Here is a 22383-nt window from a genome sequence, read left to right on the forward strand (position 1 = left end):
AAATTATGGACTATGGTGATATTACTACGGACACAGCTGTTACATTCAAGTTCCCATCTATGTAAAATGTACTAAATGAAACACCAGCATGCAGACCTTGAGTAAGGGTTGATGTTCGGCAGTGTTGGCCTCCAGTGGGATGAAGAGCAGGATGATGACTGGTGCAGCACTGATGAGGGCAGTCGCAGTCAGGGACGACAACCAGATAGTCATCTGTGGGAAAAACAGGCAACACATCGTTATACATATTTAAATATTTACATAACAATAAAAATTATAAAGACGTTAACTTTACAAGACCAGGTGGGATTTTTAAAGTAAAGATTTTATATCTACTTACTGTATCCCTCTGTTGTCCACGGCCCGAGGTCTTAACTTCTTCTTCGTGATGATGATGTTCGTGATGTTCATGTTCATTGGCTTTTTCGTACGCGCTTGCATGGTAGAAGTGTTCATGTGTAGGTTCGTGCATGTGGTCATGGTCATGATGATGATGGTGACCATGATCGTGATGTTCATGTTCATGTTCATGGTCATGTCCCTCCTCCTCCTGGTAAGAGCTCCCGTGGTAGAAGTGCTCATGTGTGGGCTCGTCATGACCGTGGTGGTGGTCGTGGTGGTGCATGTGCCCTCCCCCGCCGCCCGGCCCGTGAGCGTGCCCGTGCCCGTGCGCGTCCGCCAGGCTCCACGCTACGCAGAAGAACACTAAAACCGCGGCGGCACACAGCCGTATGGTAGGAGAAGCGGAAAGCCGGCTCTCTGCCATTGTAGTTTGTGTGCGTGTGAGAAACATACGTGGCGTTTAGGGATCCGGGGGCAGAGGGCATACCCACAATGCTCTCATCAGTAGGTTAGAGGTCGGACAGCCGTACCCGGAAGTGAAGTGCAGGTAGCAGACGACGCAGACACAGGACGGTGTGTGCTCACAGTGTGTGCTCTTTTCTCTCTTGTAATCTAACAGGTGAAAATGCCAAACTGGTTCTATTTCACGTGGTTTAATATTACCTGCCGGACTATGGAAAGTATCGCATACCTATTCAATCTCGCTCTTGATCTAGACCTGCTTTGACAAAGCACGCATCAGTTGGATAAAGAAAGAAGTTGGCAACAGTTGAGATGACACGTGAGATGAATACAGATAATATTTCAAGACTTGAAACATTGTGTATCCTGTAAGATCCAGCGTTTGCCATGAAGTTTCACAGCTTGGCGTTGTCCTTGGAGCCGTTCTTCAGATCACAGTGTCCATCACTGATGATGACAGACTGGACAAGATGCTGCTGCAAGGTTATCCAATCTGTAACTGGGTCAACTGGTCAACACCAAAACGCACCCAACGTCTGCATTCCTTCATTAGCTAGGCCAGGTCATCTACTGCACTTTGACTTTGCGCAAGCTTCAGTTCCAGTAAAGGTAAACGATGAAACAGTGATGAGGAGCAAAGAAAACTTGTGGAGAGTTCGCAATCAAACTACCGACTGTAGATTTACTTCTGTGGCCAGAAGATGCCACTTGGACAATATGACTTCGGCCGGACAAAAGTTGTACGCAACTCTGCCTTTTGAAAGAATTGCGACTAATTTCAAACAGAGAGGAGGGTATCTTAATTGTCGACAAAGTTTCTTGGGCAGTCCTCTAAGCAGATGCTTTCATAGCTCTTCTAGAGTGTCCAGAAAGGATAGAAAGCATCCTAAAGACAGACCTGATGTCTTAGAGAGTACAGAAGAAGGCACAGACGTCGCGAATGACCTTGGCTCAGATGGCACGTATAGTGAAGACGAGGAGTATGACAATGAACTTGATGACGAGAACTTGACAGACGAGTTATACGAAGAGCAAGTGACCTTGGTGACCCCCGAGGGAGGCCACAAGGTCATTGTGGTACAGCCCAATGTGAAGTGGGGAGCAAAGAAACAACACCTTACCACAGGTAAAGCCTTTCATTCACCATAGGTGAAAATGCCTAGTAAGTATCTTGTAATGTTTAAAGTTACAACTTACATAAGTAAAGATACAAATGTACCTCTTATACAACATGCTCTTAAGAGTCATTTTTCTGAGCACTTGAATATTGGCTGAAATTGCTCAACCGAATTGAGCACTACCGGTACTGGATGTGACGTTCATTTGTGGTTCATTGTGCTGGTCAAAGCTAAAGAGCCGGGGGAATTTCCCCAATACTCACTCAGTGGAGGATTGGCTCTTCACTGAGGTATTGATAAAAATGGCTCAATATCATTTTCACTTTGACACTTTTCTTTTAATAGGTGAGCTGATGCTAGCAGAGTCTGTGGCACTAGTGGAGACCTTACCTTACTGGACGGTGGTGGACACAGTCTTAATGTCTACAAAAACACCAGACAAGAAGATGATCTTTGGAAAGGGCAACTTTCAGACTCTAACAGAAAAGATTCAGGTCTGCCTTTTGGATGAGATTGTAGCATTGATACTTTTTTGATTACAAGAAAGCTTTTTTTAAAGCAGTTTACATAATTTTAAGATTTTGCTGAAATCCAAGGTCTTATTGGTAACTTCTTCAGAATTTCTGATGTATTGCAACAACTATCAAATATCTGAAACATTCTTTTTGTATGTTTAATATTTCCCCCCACAGACCATGAAGGAAGTGACTGCAGTGTTCCTGAGTGTTGAAGCTCTGACAGGCCGGCAGCAGAAGGAGATGGAGGAGGCATGGGGAGTCCCTGTGTTTGACAGGTATATCAGAGCTTTGACTGTAGCAAAGCCCCATTTGATAGTACATTGTAACTGCTACATGTAGCCCAGAGTCCAAACCTATTTTAGCACCAGAATCTTTTTCATCCTCTCTGCAGATTCACCAGGCGATGCTACATATACATTGTATCATGCTTCTCATCAGTTGAGGATAAATCATTTGCCTTTTACCTTCATTAGTTGAATTTTTGACATCCCACATTGGTTTCAAGACTTGGTATTCATGCTACAATAGCAAGTTCTGTTTCACACATGTACAATGACCTCAACATCTCACTTGCAGATACACAGTGGTACTACAGATCTTCAAGGACCATGCACGAACCAAGGAGGCAAAGCTGCAGATAGCCCTGGCAGAGATTCCCTACCTCAAGTGAGTACTAGTATGATTCACAAGATGCATACTTCCAATCAATAAATCAATCAATCAATCAACTGTTGGGACAATCTCTTTAATAACTGGAAAAATATTGATTCTTGTAATTGTTTAGTCCTTATTCTCAGAAATGTGTGATTAAATTTTCAGGGTCATGATAGGGTTCAGATATGCAGATATAAAGTTCAACTGATTTTTTGCTGCAGAGACACCCATGAACAAATGGTAGAATTAGTTATCATCAGAAAAAATTACCATATTTTCAAGACAGTGACTACAAAATCTCCCATGCAAGCCACTCTATGTTATATGAGTTGGAACGGGCCCAGAGACAACCCCATATATGGGTATTCATACATTCCGGCATATGCATAGGGTTAGGGTTGTCAGAAGGTAGGGAAGTAACTTCTTGTTCCTGTTCTTTCAGAACCAGAATAAGTGAGGAGGTAGCCAACCTTGACCAACAGAGAGGTGGCGTGAGGACCCGGGGTGGGGGAGGGGAGACATTCCGAGAGCTTCGGAGGAGAGTTCTGAGACAGAAGGAGACAGCCATCAAAAAGGCCCTGGTACGACTCAAGAAGAAGCGTGACCTCCTCAGACTGGGCAGGACAAGGAAAGAAATACCTGTTGTGTCTGTAGTGGGGTATACAAATTCAGGTGAACAATTTCTCTCATTTGCTATTGTCATGGATTATCATCCAAAAGATTATTTCTAGTGCTTAAGTAGTCTTTTGGCTAGGCAGCAGGGAGAAGATTAGATTTATACTAAGTTTACATTGGGACTGCTAGGGATTTGAACCCAGTACCTTTGAATTCTAAGTCAAAACCCTAACCACCTTGCCATCCTGTTTGTTAGATTGTTAGGTCTACATTTGGCCTGCCAGGGATTTGAGCCCAGTACCTTTAGATTCTAAGTCAACGCTAGCCCTATAAACCACCTTGCCACCCTGTAAACTGTTGTGCAGGTAAAACAACGCTAATCAAGGCCCTGACCGGTGAGGAGAGGATCCAGCCGCAGGACCAGCTGTTTGCCACGCTGGACGTCACAGCCCATGCCGGTCAGCTCCCCTCCAAGATGACCGCCCTGTACGTGGACACTGTAGGGTTCCTGTCACAGTTACCACACCATCTCATCGCCTCCTTCAATGCCACATTAGAGGATGTCAGGCTATCTGTAAGGATTTATGACATTCATGATTTTTTGGCATTGCCTTAGGGGTGGAGGCATTAGTTATACCTGGGTATTATCATTTGCAGCTAGTGCATAGCTGTATACTGTAGTGGTATCCAGTGTTTGGTGATAAACATACATTGTACATAATTGTTACTGATAGTACCTTTGTTGTTGGATCAGTTGTCCCCAAATATGATTTACTGGTAGTGGAAATGGATGTTCTTTTTCCCATTTTTAGGATTTGATTGTTCACATTCGAGATGTGAGTCATCCAGACACTGTGAACCAGAAACACAATGTCCTAGAGGTTCTCAACAACTTACAACTGCCACAACATTTGCTGGACAACATGATAGAGGCTAACAACAAAATAGACTTGTTAGATGGAGAAAGGTATTTCATTATTATGATCTAATCATGCTTCTAAAGAGCTTTTTCCATATGGTGCAGAGAGGGGCTGACTGCCATGTTGGTGTCCCTGTTTGCATTTCAGTGGATTATAGTTGAAGTATACACAGTATATCTGTGTTTTGTTATCAATTTTTTAAAAAAGTGCTCGTCTTCCTGGTATTCTTTATCTTCCTTGAGCAATACCATAGTGGTTATTTCAAAGGGTCAGGGGATCTGACTTATGATGTCCAAAAATGCTGGAGCTATGATTGACAGAAATGCAAATAGGGACACCAGCATGGTGTGGGTGGTGACATCATCTAAGAAAACTCTACAGCTAACAGCCTATTCACTACAGCTGTCATTACAAAGACTAGGTTGAAAAAATTGCCTTCCTGTAAATAACATTCAACTTAACGCATCTTGCCCTTCACAGCTCAGTACCAGAGGAGGATGAGGACACCGTTATAAACATCTCAGCTCTGCAGGGTACAGGACTGGACAGGCTGAGGGAGGTTGTAGAGGAGAAGCTGTTTGTAGCCACAGACACAGTCATGACTACACTCAGGATTCCCATGGCTGGGCCACAACTCAGGTATATGAGATCCTCATATTCTGTATACCTAATATCAGATCACACCAGTTTATTTCATTGGTTTCGTTGTATGTAATGTAGTATTCTGTATCTGTATAACCACTATATTTACCCTTCAGCATAAAAAAAACAGCTTCACAGGCACACAGTGCGGCTGCAATACAGTAGTTCTAGGAAGAAATGAATATTTCAAAACCTCAATCCTTTTTTGGTTGAAAACTCAGACTGGTATTTGAAAGAATGACTAAACCTTGAATAAAAAGTTTTGTTTTTTCTAGCCAACTGTACAAGAATGCCACAGTCCAGGGTGTGCAGGTGACAGAAGATGCAGAGCACCTGGATGTTGATGTCATCATGGGGAAAGCTGCATTTGCCAAGTTCATGCACGCATTCAAGGGAAAAGTCAGACAACTTTAGGAATACAAAAAAACGGTATAATATTTTGATATTCAGGGATATGAAAGACAGTCTGTATCTTGTGGTGTATTTATTAGAATGGCTGAATGTACTGATGTCTGTAGGAAACTCAACGGAAGCCAATATGTCACTAGTTTGAGTCCAATATTATCAATATTTCCATATGTATTGTATATCCACACAACATGTAACCAGGGCTACATCATAATGCATGTGTGTGCATGCAACGTGCATGTAACATTAAATGTTTCTGAAACATTTGAGTTCATATCTGATATATCAGCATAGTCATTAAATTATGTACAGTCAATTTGTTAATTATATGATATAAGTGCCTGAAAATGGACATGAAATTGACAATATATCAGGGTGACAGTCACAAATAAACTTTTGACAAGTAGCACCTAGTGTGTCACTCTGATTGACTCCTGTTGCTTATTGCTTGAGGACAATAAACAATATTCTAACAACTATATGTTGATTCAAATGTTGAATAAGTCATATCTCTGGTTTATTTCCACATTAAGAAATAACTTGTCAAAATAAACTGAGGAACACAGATGTGGTTTTATGAATATGATAATTATTTGCTTGATTTATCGTCAACAGTTCACTTTAGTTTTTATATCCTTCTTTATTACTAGTAATTATGTTTATCGAAGGAAAACATATTGTTTTTCCTCCATTTCTTCTTCTCCAAACACTAACCTCTGACCTGGCCTCTTTTGTTGACGTCTGTCACCATAGTAACTGGTGTTGGGTTACATAATGTTGCAAAAGTTGCAATCTCATAGTAGGCATTTAGACTCCTGTCACCGATATACATGTATGTGAATGTGTTTGAGTATTAAAGAATTAACAAAGCAGACCATATCCGAAGGTAAACATTATGCATTTGCTTTGCAAATGTTACTTTTCTAGTTAATTTCACATTTTTCCAAATCTGGTGTTATGGCATGCCCCAAAGTTGTAGAGGACCTAGAGCATGATGGGAAAATGACGTCACGTGAAAACTTTTCCGCGGGCTTTTGCTGATTGCAACAAAATGCATATTTCAATCTGAAATAAAATACAGCAAATTTAGACGTTGAATGGCACAACTAGACTTAATCAAAAATTGAAACTACATTACAAATTTGGCTGAGATAGTGGTTTTGACAAGGACCAACAAAATAAGGATTAAGACGAGGTTACAATATTCTTGTTTGCGCTTCCATGCCATGAAGCCACCGGAGGGCACGATTTCCTGAACTTTGACTTTCCAAGAATTTATTTCTGAACAACTCCGCGGGAAAATTGAGCTTCTATAGCGGGAAAAGAGGGGTTTTCCGGATTTGAGCGGTGCCTGGAGGGACACAGAAGGTAACAACATAGGTATAGTCGTCAAAAACGTCGGTAGATTCATACGAGGATGGTAAAAATCGGAAGATACTTGATGCATGCGTTGGGGAATGTGCGAAGCCATGATTTATGCAAATCTGTCTCGATTAGGACCAAAACAAACTCGTGGGAGTGAAAGTGTTGACTTAGATTAGCTTATTACGTGGTGCTCTTTCTATAGACATTGGGTCTTCGCGACATAACACTGTTTTAAAATCTGCTATTAAACCACTATGGAACTTTTAAATAGTCGTTGTTGAGCACTGCCACAGATGTATTTGTAACCTCTGGAAGAAGTACAGTGATTTACATGTGTGATGGAATGCAGACCTGTTGACAGGATGAGGAATAGAAGGCTCTATTTTCTTCATGTGAATAACAATAACCAGTAACATGAGACATATTTGCAACTGAAAAGAGGTAACATAAGTTGTTTTTTTAGGAGCAATAATTGCTGCAAGGCCCCCGAGACAGAGCTTTCCACTGGGAATTGAGATCACATAATACATACTTACGATCAGAGCAACTTCTAGAAATGTGATTTTGATCAACTATTTTAAATAACAATCTCTGTTACTTAGTGTTACCAGCAAAACAAAAAAGCAGAACACTGGATCATCATTATATAACATTTAGCAAGACTTGCATAATTAGTTACTACTTATCCTTGCCACCAGGCATCATGACAATTTATAAACATGTGCAAATCAGTAAATGCAGTTTAACAGTGATTTTTATCAACTCTTGTCCATTACTTTTACCATTAGGGCATGTTATACCCAAATTACGAAAGCTAATAAGGCTGACACTCAGGCTAAAATCATAAATTATACCTCCAGAGTCCATGCTTAAACAAACTAGCTATAGACATTGTATTATAGGCAGCTTGATACATGAACCATTGGCCTTTGAAAATCCACTGTTATTACATGTTCCTATTTCTCCCTTCCCAGCCAGCACCATGTCCAGCCAGGCTAAGATGGTCCAGGAGGTGAAGAAGGACATCCGGTCACTCCTCATCTCAGCCCAGCGAGGACTGACCTCCACCATGCTGCTGGACGACTACAAACAGTTCATCGGACACCCGCTGCCCTACAGGGAGCTGGGCTACAACGCACCTATCGGTAGGAATACAGCTACATGTATACAAGTCACAAAGTTGTTGCATGACAGCTTCCTGTATCATTAATCTGTGGTTATTCTTATTATTGCAAACAGTTGTATTGAGTCAAAAGACTTCAAGTTCAACATGAGTGGGGTTTTTTATTAAGTGTTTTTTTTTTTATATAACATAAAGGTCATTGCATGAAAAGAAGGCACAAGGAACAAGCATGCATAAAAGATGAAAACTTGCTGTATGATCAATACATGCAAGTAGCAAAAATATTTTTTTGATATGTGAGATACTGATCAAAAAGGAGTTACATGTACTAACAATTAAGAAACAAAATAACAATATTGCACCCAGACTATGTATTTTCAGGTGGCGGGAAGGAGAGGGATGGGCCCTAGACAGTGGATCAGCAACCCACTGCCCCAATATGGGTTCAATAACCTTTCGTAACCCCTGCTTCACCTATTGAGTCAGTAAAGTCAAGCTCGCCTAAGCTTGATGTTTCTGACTAAGGGAGAAGAGTTGCTGCTGCAGTGAGCATTAACTGACCTGAGCATCATCATTTGCGATGGATCTATCTGGCTGTATCGATTAAAAAATAATAAAAAGGCTATGACTATGAGACCTATCCTTTACCTCCTGTTTTTTTCATGTCAGATTTCCTGCGAGACATCAGTGATGTGGTACAGATCACCTGGCAGGGCAGTATGATGGTTCTGAGGGCTGTGGTGGATGAGGACACCCAGCGTGTAGCTAGTCTGGTGGCCAGGCAGAGGGAGAGCAGGCCCAGGCGGATGTACGAGAGAAAGTCATATCCTCGAGCCAAGCCGCTTCTGCCTGCTCCCACTGTACCCGCGGGCATCAGGACACAGGTACAGTACTTAACATTCAGGTGGTCATGGGTTCAAACCCCAGCCGGGTCATACCATACCAAAAGTTTTTTTAAATGGTACATACACGTCTGTGCTGCTGAAAATAATTTCAGGTTGGTAGAACATAGAATGTTGGGGTTTTCTTGCACACATCAAGTACATTTCTCACCTTGCTTATGTTTCGATGTCTATCAGACACACCTTCCTCAGAGCTTCTGACAGGAGTACTGCTTCTTACCGCTATATAAATGTACATGTATAGCCATTGTATATGTGCCATGAGACAGACTGCTTTGTCTGCTTAGCACACAGCACCTATGGAAAAGAGTATGGGAGTTGAACATACCCACTACCAGTGGACTAGCCCTACTTACACAACTGTGTGGAGATGGGCACTGCCCTATATGTCAAAAAACATGGGAAGGATTTTACCGGTAACTTTTGACTACCTTGTATCCTACATGATGCCCTTTGTAGTACATGTATTATGCCTTTCACTGGTCTAACACACAGCTTTACATGGCGTGTGTGTGTCTTACACTTACAGGTCAAGCAGCTGTTAGCCTCCTACCCTAGTGGGATCCCAACTTCTGCATTCAACACAGCATTCGGGCGTAGGTTTGGCAGCCAGATCAACTACACAAAGCTGGGGTACAAGTCCATGGGCGAGCTACTCAGGGCACTCCGTGATATCATCCTGTATGTACAGCCTTGTACAATTTTTCTTTTTAATAAATTTGCCTTTGAAGAAATTTTCTCTATAATGGGAGTTGAACTTATTGAGCTTACAAAATGTGGTTCATTTGCATGTGGTTATTACCTCCATATGTATGATGGTTGCATGGGTTTCGGGTGCTGGAAAAATTGTGAAAGAAAATATTGTTTTACAGAATTCAGCCACAGGCAGGCAACACTTTTCGCATCTATGGCAGAGAAGGTCCTACAACTAGTTCCACAACCACAGGTATTGCCGTAAGGATATCTCTGAGTCTGAGCTTGTATATTCTCTGTCAGAGTGTTTTAGAAGGCATTGCACATTGTGAACACACATAGGAACAATAGTACATGTACTTTGCTTGTTGGTCATGATTGTTAAACAGAATCCTTCATACATGAACTTTTGTTCCCTTTTAAGTGAGGTTATTGACAACTAAGTTGCCAGAAGTAAATTGTGGAAAATATTATAAATACTCTACAATATGTTGACCTGCAACATGATAAAGAAGTATGAGTATGCCGTTCAAACTGTGAACTGTCTTATTTATTTCTAACTGACTCCTGATGTGGTTTAATACCCCAGGCACGCATGCTACTAAGCCTCGCCAAGGACCCACACTTGTAACAAAACCGAAAAGTCCAACATCAACAGAATATGTGCTGGTGCAGCCACCCAGGACTCCAGAAAAGCCCAAATCAACTCCTAAACCAGAAGAGCCCAAACCTGCTCCTAAACAAGAACAACCCAAACCCACTCCTAAACAAGAACAGCCCAAACACAAACCTGAACCTGCCTCATGTGGGGTCATCGACCCGGTACTGAAGGAAGAAATCATACAGGTAAAACTATATTTTCAAACCAAACTCTTCTTCTTCTGTATACATGTATAAAATACCGGTTTAGTTTGTTTGGTAAGAATTTAAACTTCTGAGAAATAGTTTTACTGATTTTGTAGAAAAAGATCATTTTTTTTCTAGGCTCTAAAATGAGTATTCAACATCGTAACAGTATATTTACAAACACTTTAGGCAAAAAAGAGCTATGATCATAGAGATATTGTAACACATGTTGAATTGTGTCAACAGGTTCTAGCAGAGAGGCCGAATGGAATGTGGGCAAAGAGACTACCATTTGAGTATAAGGTACCAAAAATATTTAGTTTTAGTTAATAATTCAACAATAGGTACTTAATGATATTTTCTCTACTTTCTAAAAAGTATCCTATATTTACTTCTGTCTACAGTCAGTGCTGATTGAAAGGAATCTGTTGAAATGATATACTCATAAGGATGAAAAACGTATTTGTGATAACAGATAACAGCCAGAAATGTGAAGAGTTGGCAAGAAATTTACAATAATAAAAAAAATGAAAAATAACAAGGACTGAATATTTTATGGATGTATGAGATCTTCAGTTGTTCCAATTGTATTTTTCTTGTGTTATTGTTGTTGTGTAGAGAAAACTAGGGAAAGAGCTTCCGCTGCAGGAGAATGGTTTCTACAGTGTGATAGAGATGATCTCAGCCCTGACTGATGTAGCTGTCATCACACGACCCAACCCTAGTGGAGACTGGTGGCTCTGTGAACAGAAAGCCTACCGGGAGAAGGAAGGTAACATGCTCAAGCAGAGCATCCATAGTGATTGTTTCTGTAATTGTTTAACATTCTATAGGTGATGTACAGATTGGAAGTAAGGATATTTAGTGAATGGAAAACACTATCACAAAGGGCTGTTCAGTATGATTCAACAAATCTTTCAGGTACATGTCCAAAATACTGAGTGCACCAATACTGTGCCTAGATGGAAATATATGTAAGTACATGCATGGACATATTTATTTTGTTATTAAAAATTGCAATACACCAAGACATGTATAGGCATCGAAATCAGTGAGTGACTTCTTTGATTTGAAATTTTCTAATGACTGAAGCATAAGTTCTTTGCATAAGATACCAAAAGTCCAAATAAACATTCTTTCATCATTTTAAGACCACAGGTTACTTGTTGAATTCTTCATGTATAGATACCTGATCTTACATTTATGTAGACAAGTCCTCTACATGGTTAATTCAATCTGACCTACATTGTACACTGGTAGATGAGAAGATGAGTACATCAGCCGTCAGTCCCCCCTCCCTGGAGCTGCTGATTGTACAAGTCCTACAGACTCACCCTGAAGGCATCAAGAGTAAACAGTTCCCAGAGCTCTTCAAGGTAGGATTCCTGCATTGTGTTTTCTGTTTGTGTAACTGTGTTATTCTATTACATTCTGCTGTGTGTGGCTATTCCCCAAACCTTCTGTGAGTCAGTTAGAATTGAAAATGACTCAAGTGTCCCACTTTGAATTGTTCTAAGACACGATTTCTTGTAAGCAGCAGCTCCTTGCACCTTTCAAAGGTTTGAATACAGACAATACTCAGGTACAACCATGGTAAATTTTCCAAATTGTTGTCTTTTTATGAAAGCTTACATATTTCAACCTAAAATTGAGTGTTTACACATTTTACTGATTTTCTAGTGCTAAATTGTCAAAATTGCCATCTTTGAGATACAATTTACCTAGGTTCATGTCTGGTACAGCTACAGTACAGGTATACCAGATGTTCAGGTCTTGAACTGTACCTTAACAATTTTACAGGGATGGGTATTAGGTGCACAGCCTTACTCTCTGAAGATCATAGACATTAAACTGTGAGGTCTTCTTTACGCCATGTCTGTACAGACTCTGACAGGACGTGCCTTACCAGTGGAGGAACTAGGGTACAAGAGCACAGAGACACTACTTCTCAACATGCCAGAGTATGTCAAGATGATGTATAAGGGAGCAGGTTGGAGTTCTTCTCATACATAGATGAAGGCTTTTTTCTACTACCAATAATATGAAATGTCTTGTATGTATGTAATAATGAACAGTCTGTGTGTTATGAAACAACTTTTATAAGTCCTTAAGTGAGTTATGATCAACTGTACTGTCAATTTATTTTCTCAATTTTGCTTTAGAAATGAAAACGTTTTCACAGTCATGATCAAAACATTACAGTAGCACAAAAAATGTTCAGGATGCCATGATTTTGTGGTACAGTGGTATCACAAAATTAAAACCTCCCAGACTATTTTCAAGATTTACAGTGACATGTATGTCACAGCTGCTTTGAATGTTGCCACTCTACTCGAAAGAAAAACTCACACTTACATGTAGATATCATTGCCTTACTACACTATAAGGTTCTCTATAGCTTTCTGTCGTAGAATGAAAAGTTGTAAGAAAGTATTCTTTTCCGCACACACACAGGAACTGTGATGTTGTTTGCCAGAGAAGATGCTCTGGAAAAACTACAATCACAACCAAAACCGGCAGTAAAGGAAGAACAGCCAAAGAGTCGGGTAAGACCACAAATTTTCTTCCAATGTTCATTGGTTTTTAATCAGAATACATAATTGGAAAATAGTTGTAAAGTGCATTTTCCAAGGACACAACATTGGGGCCTGTTAGGGATTTGAACCTAGAACCTTTAGATTCTAAGTCAACTATAGCAAGACCACCTTGCTATCTTGTAGGATGGTATGTACAATGTGATGGTTCTGTGTTATTACTTTTGCAGATAGAATATGTGTGACTCAGCAAGCATGCAGTAGACCAAGAGTTGCAGAAAATTTATGGCATCTCTGTCCTTTGTACAATTCCCCTACCTTTTTTCCTGTTCGTAGGTCAAGAGGGCTGACCATGAGGGTATCCCCATTGATGCCGTAGGAAGTGGGGTGTTCTACCCACAGTTGCCCCTCCCTGAGCTGACAGCTGAAGGACCACTGTACATAGAGGTGTACATCTGTAACGTGGTGGACCCGGGAAACTTCCATGTGCAGTTCCGAGGCCAACAGACAGCTGACGCACTGGAGGAGTTGATGGATAAACTGGAGTAGGTGTCAGACTTTGGCAAATGGCATTGACATTATGAACAAGATTGAACTGTAATTGCCAACACAAAATATTGGACTGGACACAAGAAATTGAAATTTTCGACTGTACAACTCCAGTCTTTGTCAAGGAATGAGCAATCCACCGCTTCTGTGACGTCACGCAGATAACACACGTGACTCCGTGAGCAGTGGATCATAGGTTGCAGAAAGTCTGTGGCACCCCCCGTCTTTGTTGAGAGATGGTTGTAATGCCCTGATGTAGATGGCCTCTTAAATCATTCCTTGACAAAGACTGGAGTTGTACAGTTGAAAATTCGAAATACATTTTGTACACATGGATATTGTTTCTCTGACAAGCAACTTTTAGAATTTATCCAGTTGTTTGAGGAGGTCAAAATGGTCTCCCCACAAGCTGACAGTTCATTGAGTTAACTGGTTCAAGATTTTTTTTGACTTTGTTTCTCCAGGAAAGTTTACTGCAGTACTGAGGGTAGGAACTACAAGATGAGGCCAGACTTGATCGCTATAGGACAGGCCTGTGTGGCCATGTTTCCTGAGGATGAGAACTGGCACAGGGCAATGATCACTGACATACCCAGTCTGGACTTTGTCACGGTATGGGAACGTCTTTCCAGATATGTGCAAATTTTCAAACTTGCAATTTCCGAATTGCAGACTTTCCAAAATTTTATGGACGGCATCCTCAGCAGATTTGAAATCTAATGCACAAGCCTAAGAAAACAAGATGTTTAAATGCAGCCTCATAGTTTAACATTCTGTATTCAACAAGTGAGAAAGCAATGCCAATGCGTCTAGCCCAATATCACCAACCATGCTCGAGGCTGTCACACAAGTACACACAAAGCTATCACACTGCATATTTTCTATTTTCTGTATTTTCTTTTGTCATGTTGACCATAGCTGGAGACCTCCTTGTTGCTAACTCAAGTGCCTTTGATTAACTTACAGGCACATTCAGCATTGATGGAAATGATATTTTCTTTACCTGAACTTCATTTATGATGTAGCATATTTAAGAGAAACTGACAGGAAACATGTCCCTTGCAGGTGTCGTATGTTGACTATGGGACGATAGCCAGTGTGCCCAAGAGCGCCCTCCGCATGTTGAAGTAAGTACTGCATCCAGTTCTTAGTTTTCATCATTCTATGGCAAAACATATTTTGTGTTGTTCTTAGGAAGGTTTTTACACCATACAGATTTGTAAGTAAGTGTATGTCTTTGTAGCTACTTCCCAACAAGAAATGTGCACTGGAGACTAGAAAGTCTCAATAATTTATTGACAAATACATGAGGCGACCCTGAGTTCCCTTTGAACACTTTATCGGTAACATAACAATGCTAGATTAATGGTTGAAGTTTTGTCTAACTACCAAAAATCTTGACATGCTTGTAGAAATGTTAGTTTCGCAGTGATCTCTCAACTCATGACATAGGGAATGAGCAATGTTACAACATATATATATAATATACAGGTCAGAAAAAAAACAAAATGTTATTGTTAAAATGAATCCAACACCCCCCTCAAACACATTACTCTCTAACCTTACTTGTATTCCCAATGGCATCTCAAATTCATTGTTAGTTATGGGTTCACCACACCACGAAGTGGTGGTGAACCCATATTGCTTTTTCTGATGTTTCTTCTCCTCCTTCTCCTCCTCCTTCTTCTCCTGCCATTTTTTAAATGGATTCAGCTTCTTCATTTTAGGGCCCAAGGTCCTGAAATTTGGTATGGAGGTACAGTGGGCAAATACCCCTAGGCGTTTTTTAAATTATTGTGATACAGGCTTTTAGAATGGTTTTATTTGAGTTTTTTGGCTGTGTTATAGCAAATGTATTACTGAGTTAGTGTGCAGTGTTACCACATTTGGGCATGAGTCATCACGATGGAATGCAGGGCATCAACCAATAGGCATGCAGCTTTCCTCTATTCTCCTTGCTGATTGGCTGTTGGAATTTAACAGGCTTAACTTAATTAATACCTGCTCAGATCCATTCCATACTGACAGCAGGTCTGTGTTCAAGTGTTTTGGTAGGCATTTTAAGCTTTCCTGCTCCAGCATTGGAATGCGGGGCATGAACGCTTCTTTTTTTCTTGAAAATCAACAGTTTGCATTATGCAATTAAAAATCCTAACCAATAATGTAGGGAATAGCTATCCAACTGTTGTAGTCTTAGTTGTATGTTACTTCATACTATAGTTATATCAATGTAAAGCATTGTTTTCCCTTGTGTTTCTCATTCTTTCCCTGCCATGTCGTAAAATGTGGTGAAGCCATTGCTGTATTTGCTCCAAAGCAAATGTCGGCCTTTCTAGTATTGTTTCTATCTTAATACTGGCTGGTATAACACAACACTTCTTCTCACATCGACACTGCAACCTGTTGAAAAATATGCTTTTAACTGTTAAGTTTAAATATACAAAGCTTACACAAAAGTTTTAGTTTAAGGTACCTGTTGAAACAAATGGGAAGACCATGTAGTGTGATAAGCATATAGTATCTGTCTGCTCAGGCTTTTAACTATTACTGTCACATCTAAATTTAGTTTAAGGTACCCGTTAGAACAAATGGAAAGACCATATAGCTCACTCACACTCACTATCCAGTTTAGCGTCTGTTGTTCCCGTCTTCCGAGGGTTAGCATGATTTACATTCAGTATCTGTATACCCAGGCAATTCAAAGTCTGGTAAGTTTACCAGAAAACAAAGCCATCTTTTCTTTATCATAATCAGTAACAGAAAGCTGTCTTGTTATCTAAGTTATGTATTACTGGTACTAATATCAGTGACAACATCTGCATTTCACTTCTCTACCGTGAACATGTCGGTGGTGGGGTACTGCTCCTTGTTGTGGTGAACATGGTTCAGCATGTCCTGTGTCTGTTTGGCCAGGTGAGGTTCCATTGTGTCGTACACATCAGTCAGGAGGTCAGACAGGGGAGGTTTCTTCCTGGCCTCACCTGCACGGAAAGCCTCCATCACCTAAAACAGTTAAAACAACACATTAAAGATATGATGATATCTCTATTTATATTGTATGGCTCTGTGTGAGCAAACAGAGATGGGCAATGCTCTAAACACTATCTGCTGTGGGAATAGGATTGTATCCCTCCTGCAGGAGTATTGTGGTCAGTCATTTTTTGGTATTCACAGCTAAAACACACTGTTCCCTTTGTTTAATCTGCATGTTATTTTATACGTCATCTGCAGGCATGCCTGTGATGAGGCACATATTTTTATTTTTACCATTGCTGTTTTCGTGGTCAATGTAATATTTCAGAAGCACCCCTACATTTAAAAGACACTTGGGACTGGCTGCAGAAAAGCCGTTGTTTGGTGTTTCCTTCAGGCAGATACTAAGGTGCGTTGTTGTGTTGCCTGTTGTAAGGTATTGGAGCTGCATGAGCCAGGTATCTGGACAGACAGGCAGTAGTCTGATCACTGTAGGCATACTGGTAAGCCTACGATGGTCTGGCTACCAGGCTGGTTAGGGAAGGACCTGTCCTGACCTGTTGTTTAGCTTACAATGGTCTGGGTACCAGGCTAGTGAGGGAAGGACCTGTCCTGACCTGTTGTTTAGCCTGCCCCCTGTAGTCTGTCTCCTGCTGCATGTCCCACCAGCCCTGGTGCAGGAGGTAGCGCTGCAGTCTGGTGATGGGACTGTTCCCACGGTAGTGGTCCACCTCGTCACGGGTCCGGTACGCAGAACTGTCGTCACTCGTACTGTGGTCACCAATCCTAGGGAAGGAGACGTGTAGATAGAGTTGTAAGGACTGCAAATCGTTTTAACAGGGAATCATTGCATTCACAACTAATGGTTCAGACAACAGAAAAATGATGCTGAATCATGGCAGTGACTAAAAAGATGTTGGAATGAAATCCAGGTAGTACAGGTAAAGAATATTGAGAAAAATCTTGTTTAAATTATTAATTACAACTTAATTGTGCTAAATAATTTTGAGTCTAATAACCAAAAAATTTAGAGAATACCTGTAAGCAATCAAGTGCACTCCAAGCAGTGCCTTGTTTGTGTATATTTTAAAAAGAGTTATGGGAAACTTGCCTGTATGTCATGGCTTCTATCAGTACAGGTCTGTTCTCAGTCACACACATCTGGCGAGCTGCCTTGGTCACGTTGTACACAGCAAACGTGTCGTTCCCATCCACACGGATGGTGGCCATGCCATAACCACTCCCTCTCGAGGCTGGGGAGTGAAAACATTATTCGATATAAAGCATTGTCAGTTAACCAGACAGAATTTAAACACTAATTTGTCTTAATCACTGCTATAATAATGAATGGGCCTGTAGGGTCCAGATATGAATTGTGGATTCCCCCCTCCCTCAACCACCTGTGGAAAAATGTGTAGTTTTCTAGAGATGTAGCTTTACCTACTTTTTCCCACCTTAGGTACACTTCCCATAGTTATTTTTACAGTCTTTAAGGCTCTTCTAAACAAGCCATTGGTGGTAGTACATTCTGTGTAGTACATACCGGTACGTGCATATGGGCAGAACGACAATAACATTTACTGTGCTACAACATGAACTAAGTTGGATACAATCTCCAGCTTACCTATTCCATCACCCCTGTACTGTTCTGAAGTTGGTGTAGAGATGGCGTAGCCATTGTTTCGACTAGATGGATACAAAGATACAGTCAATGTACACAATCTATAGAACCATGATATAGAAGAGTGAAAAACTAAAGAGCTTCAACTATATTGGGCAGATTTCTTTGAATTGGGATATTGAAAGGTTAACTTATAACTTATTATATATATTATATATAGAGTCTTGTTAGTTAGGACAATTTTTGTACATGTATGATTTTGTAATCGTTACCAGAAGAAGATGACAGGACAGTCCAGTGTAGCAGCAAAGTTAAAAGCAGCATGTGCATCTCCCTCACTAGCAGCTCCGTCCCCAAAGTAACACACCACACACAGGCCTGTCCCTGCTCGCTTCAGGGCATAGGCAGCACCAGACGCTAGAAAAGGAAAAAAAAACATTGGAGCGTTTTATTTCTGACTCTTTATACAGTTACTCCATTTATTTTGCACTATGTAATGTTCTAACCTTCATTGATATTTCAATTGTATTTCAAAGAGGAAAGGAGTTTGAAAACACCAAAAGGATTAGAAAGCTGATTTTTTTCTTCACTCTGTAGAATACTGTAAAATGACAAATTTTATTTTGTAAGTCTTGTTGCTTTTTTCTGATATGTATGACACATACATATATCATTGAAATGTGTGGTTTGCAAAAACTGAACTCCTGACAATTTTTCTAAATCATCAAAAGATTAATTTATGCTTGTCAAGATAAAGCATTTTAGACCTAGGACTGTGGGAAATGTGTGTTGAATGTCATTTTACCATGTGGCATCTGTGTGGCCAGGGGGGAGGAATAGGTAGCAAAGTTGTGTTCTTTGGACCCGAAGTTGACAGGAAAAGCTCTCCCCTTGTTGTAGTCCAGGTCATTACTGAAGCACTGGTTCATGAAGTCATCCAGGGTGTAGCCTCGCCACAGGAAAACACCTGCAAGAGACCACGATGGGTAGATAAAACCCCTGTCAGAGACCATGATGTAGACTGATACTAGTGATAGTCTGCAAGGATCTTACTTTGCTGAAATCTTACAACTAGTAGTAGTACATGTCAAGCTTATCACCATCTTACAGAACATTTACTGTGCTGACTGCCATGCTGGTGTCCTTATTTGCATTTTAATGCATGTGTATACAGCACAGGCAAGTTTCTTCTGGTATTCTCTTCTTTGAGCTGTAGATGTTCAATCATGGCTACTAATATTTGAGAGGCTTAGAAGATGAAATGAATGTCCAAAAATACTTACGAGTTATGATTCACAGATTTCTTTCATGCAAATTGGGACACCGACATGGTGGATACTGCTCCTACCTGCTTCTCGGTACTGTCCAAAAGCCATATCCCGTGGGTCCAGAGCAGCAGCACTCCCGATGTGGGTGCCTTCCTCCCCGTAGTTTGTCATGTAGAAGGATATCCTGCCCTGTCTCTGGGCGTTGTACAGGATCCCATCCATGGTGCTCAGCATCACCATCTTCCTGTACATCTCCAACACTGTGTCTTTGGACAGCTACAGCAAGGATGGCATTTCCATGATCACAATGAGTTTATATTATAATGTACCAGTAAGAATTGTATTCATAAAGGACATGTGATCTATTAAGCTGAATCACACAGCAAGAAAATAGCTTGCCATAAATTCATGGTTTGCGAGCTCAAGACTTACAGAGGACACTATTAGCAGTAGTAGATTATGCAACCAGTGCACTACATGACTTTTTAGGGATCAGTCCTTTACTACTGGCCTTAGCCATTAGATGTGACCAGGTAGATTGTGGGAAAAATTCTGTTCAATTCTGGAGTGATTTTCAGTGGCCTTCTGTTGATCAACAAATTTGGCCAAAGGTAGTTGACTGGTGTTTCTGTTACCGACGCATGTATTGTATACCTGTGGATCGTGACTTAGGTCCAGTATCTTACCTGTGGGTCATGACTAGGGTCCAGTATCCTGCCCTCCCCGTCCATAACTCTGTAGACCGGGATCCCAGGGGTCTCCTCAGGCAGGTGGAAGTCCATACTCAGGGTGAACTGGGCCTTGGTGGAGCCTGGGAACTGTGGCCGCTCCTCATCCAGGTCCAGCCCCTGTGTGCTGGCATACTGGCACTAGGGATGGAACGGGAACATGAAATCGAAGATATATGAGTTTTTTTGTGAATTTCTTGTCTTTTATTCATTGTTGTGCATTTCTTGCTGATCTGTCTATATTTTCCCACTGGCTCCCATAAGACTGGCAATGGCCATGCATACACCAAGCAGGACATTAAAGATGGACTTAAGTTAATAAAATAATATAATGAGATAACCATTTCTGGGGCCTTTTGTCATGACTTGATCTGACTACAGTGTTCTTGTTGGTGTTTCTCATGTGCCTAACGTGTAGAAATAACTACCGCAACAAAAGCAAACGCACAAACAGACACAACAAATTACAAATAACACTACATTGTAGGAGATTTGGTAGGAGTGCTTTGGTCCATGTACTAGTACTGTATTCTCCTTGGTTAGATAGCTCCTTTGCACCAATGTGGCTTCTTAGAGGCTAATTCTTGAGGCTAGTACATATACTAGTGTACCCTAGCAAAGGATAATGTGAAGGATTGTGAGTGTGTACTTCCATTGGCATCCTTATTTATCCTGTTGATGAATGGTCATTTGCATTTGAAAGGTTAATTGATCTGTGGTAGGGGATTGTCTTGAAAGTCCCCCAAAAGCTCTCATTCAAAACAAATGCATCCATGTACACATGAGCTACATGCATCTGTGTGGAGTCTGCAATTGAACTTGTGATGCTTAGCATTTTAAACAGGCACGAGCGTAACCCAATTCCCCAAGATTGCAGTACTGCCAAGTACGGCCAACCATAGCCTGGTTTTCAATCAAAGAAGGGTTTTACTTATCATTTTCATTCAGCTATGAAACAGAATGTGCAATATCTATTCATATACAGTTTCCCACATATAATTGATCAGTTTTATCACACCTCATATTTCTAGGTACATGTAGATCAATCCGAAGTAAACAAAACTGTTAGCATCTGCTTATGGAAAGTATCCGGATAAATCAACACTAGGAAATCAGTTCTTAAGCTTAATGCACAACCTACCCTTTGGTATCTTGAAGGAAGTCCATTGCAGTTTATAGAAGGGAGTTTAGACCTGTTTTTATTGCACACATGCCTGAACCCTTGGAGGAGAGATACAGAGCCTCTGGCCACAGCCATGCTGGCAGCCGCCCATTCATTACCTGACCTCTGACCTCATGTCCAGGTGTCATGTTACAGGGTGCATCCAGGAGTCAGTGGGACAAACCATTGTCACAGTCTGTGAGGGGGTGGTCAATTTTGCTCACATCTCACTCAACAACCTTTATGCCATCATACAAAGCATGACAGTGCTCGGCTGGGTATTTCTTTTCTTTTTCTAGTGACATTAAGCTTCATAAATCATTTTGGCTACTATGCTTGACAGACACGGATAAGAAACACAAGCAAACATACCAACAAACACACTGAAAACTAAAAAATCCATACACCGAAGTAATAAATTGTTGTACTTGTGTGTTCCCCAGGGCAGAGTTCTTGCACCTCCCCATCCAGGCTGTTGGGGCCAGACTGGCCAACATCGTACCAAACTCACTGGTTAGTAAAACATCACACAATGAACAATTTCAGTTTGTCAAATTTGTTCAACGCAAGGAGGTTGAATCTCCATCAAATAGATGTGGTCACATGTTTTTGTTTCATTATTGGAAGCAGGAGTTTTTTTTATTTGTTTTCTACTTTTGGTGACTTTTAATAACGTTTGATACACATTTTGTAACTTTTTTCCAGGACAACCATTGGTCTAGTGGTGCCCGTGACAGGTTGTTAAGTCTGACCAGAGACAAGCCATTAGTGGCACTGGTTACACACATCAAGGTACAGGTTTTTTTTTTCTGCTCAAATTGTGACAACTCAATACAGAAATATAAGCTTTGTCTCATATTGTTTTGTTGTTCATATATTGTTTTGTTGCTCATAATGTGAATTACAAAATACATCTTTATTTTTTTTTTTTTTTTTTTTT

The 22383-nt window shown here is 40.7% G+C and overlaps 4 protein-coding genes across 4 annotated transcripts in view; 2 read left to right on the forward strand and 2 right to left on the reverse strand.

Moving 5' to 3' along the window:
- The window catches only part of LOC109482456 (protein catecholamines up-like), a 6126-nt gene extending 5290 nt beyond the window's left edge, over positions 1–836 (reverse strand). The window contains exons 1-2 of the mRNA XM_019785164.1: positions 341–836; positions 97–213 (exon numbers count right to left, since the gene is read on the reverse strand). Coding sequence (XP_019640723.1) covers positions 97–213; positions 341–793 — 570 coding nt within the window. The 5' untranslated portion in view covers positions 794–836. The remainder of the gene's footprint in view (positions 1–96; positions 214–340) is intronic.
- A 162-nt stretch (positions 837–998) lies between these two features.
- LOC109482493 (putative GTP-binding protein 6) lies at positions 999–5898 on the forward strand. Its single transcript, XM_019785217.1, has 9 exons — positions 999–1930; positions 2268–2416; positions 2615–2715; positions 3017–3106; positions 3537–3766; positions 4075–4283; positions 4522–4676; positions 5110–5268; positions 5547–5898. Exons 1-9 carry the CDS (start codon positions 1192–1194, stop codon positions 5683–5685), a joined length of 1971 nt encoding a protein of 656 aa, XP_019640776.1. The 5' UTR covers positions 999–1191; the 3' UTR covers positions 5686–5898.
- A 4609-nt stretch (positions 5899–10507) lies between these two features.
- The window catches only part of LOC109482490, a 23136-nt gene continuing 11260 nt past the window's right edge, over positions 10508–22383 (forward strand). Inside the window, exons 1-11 of the mRNA XM_019785213.1 lie at positions 10508–10608; positions 10855–10911; positions 11227–11380; positions 11869–11984; positions 12493–12598; positions 13063–13154; positions 13479–13687; positions 14156–14303; positions 14757–14818; positions 21887–21956; positions 22149–22235. Of these exons, the coding sequence (XP_019640772.1) occupies positions 10879–10911; positions 11227–11380; positions 11869–11984; positions 12493–12598; positions 13063–13154; positions 13479–13687; positions 14156–14303; positions 14757–14818; positions 21887–21956; positions 22149–22235 (1077 nt within the window). The 5' untranslated portion in view covers positions 10508–10608; positions 10855–10878. The remainder of the gene's footprint in view (positions 10609–10854; positions 10912–11226; positions 11381–11868; positions 11985–12492; positions 12599–13062; positions 13155–13478; positions 13688–14155; positions 14304–14756; positions 14819–21886; positions 21957–22148; positions 22236–22383) is intronic.
- On the reverse strand, positions 16389–21579 carry LOC109482459 (2-oxoisovalerate dehydrogenase subunit alpha, mitochondrial-like). The gene is made up of 9 exons (XM_019785173.1): positions 21423–21579; positions 20240–20422; positions 19634–19829; positions 19091–19252; positions 18558–18702; positions 18289–18350; positions 17776–17917; positions 17282–17450; positions 16389–16694 (listed from the first exon to the last, which is right to left on the reverse strand). The coding sequence occupies exons 1-9, from the start codon at positions 21537–21539 to the stop codon at positions 16515–16517; spliced, it is 1356 nt and encodes a 451-aa protein (XP_019640732.1). The 5' UTR covers positions 21540–21579; the 3' UTR covers positions 16389–16514.

The sequence above is a fragment of the Branchiostoma belcheri genome, unplaced genomic scaffold (genome assembly GCF_001625305.1).
Source record: "Branchiostoma belcheri isolate BF01 breed outbred unplaced genomic scaffold, Haploidv18h27 scaffold6, whole genome shotgun sequence".
Taxonomy (NCBI): domain Eukaryota; kingdom Metazoa; phylum Chordata; class Leptocardii; order Amphioxiformes; family Branchiostomatidae; genus Branchiostoma; species Branchiostoma belcheri.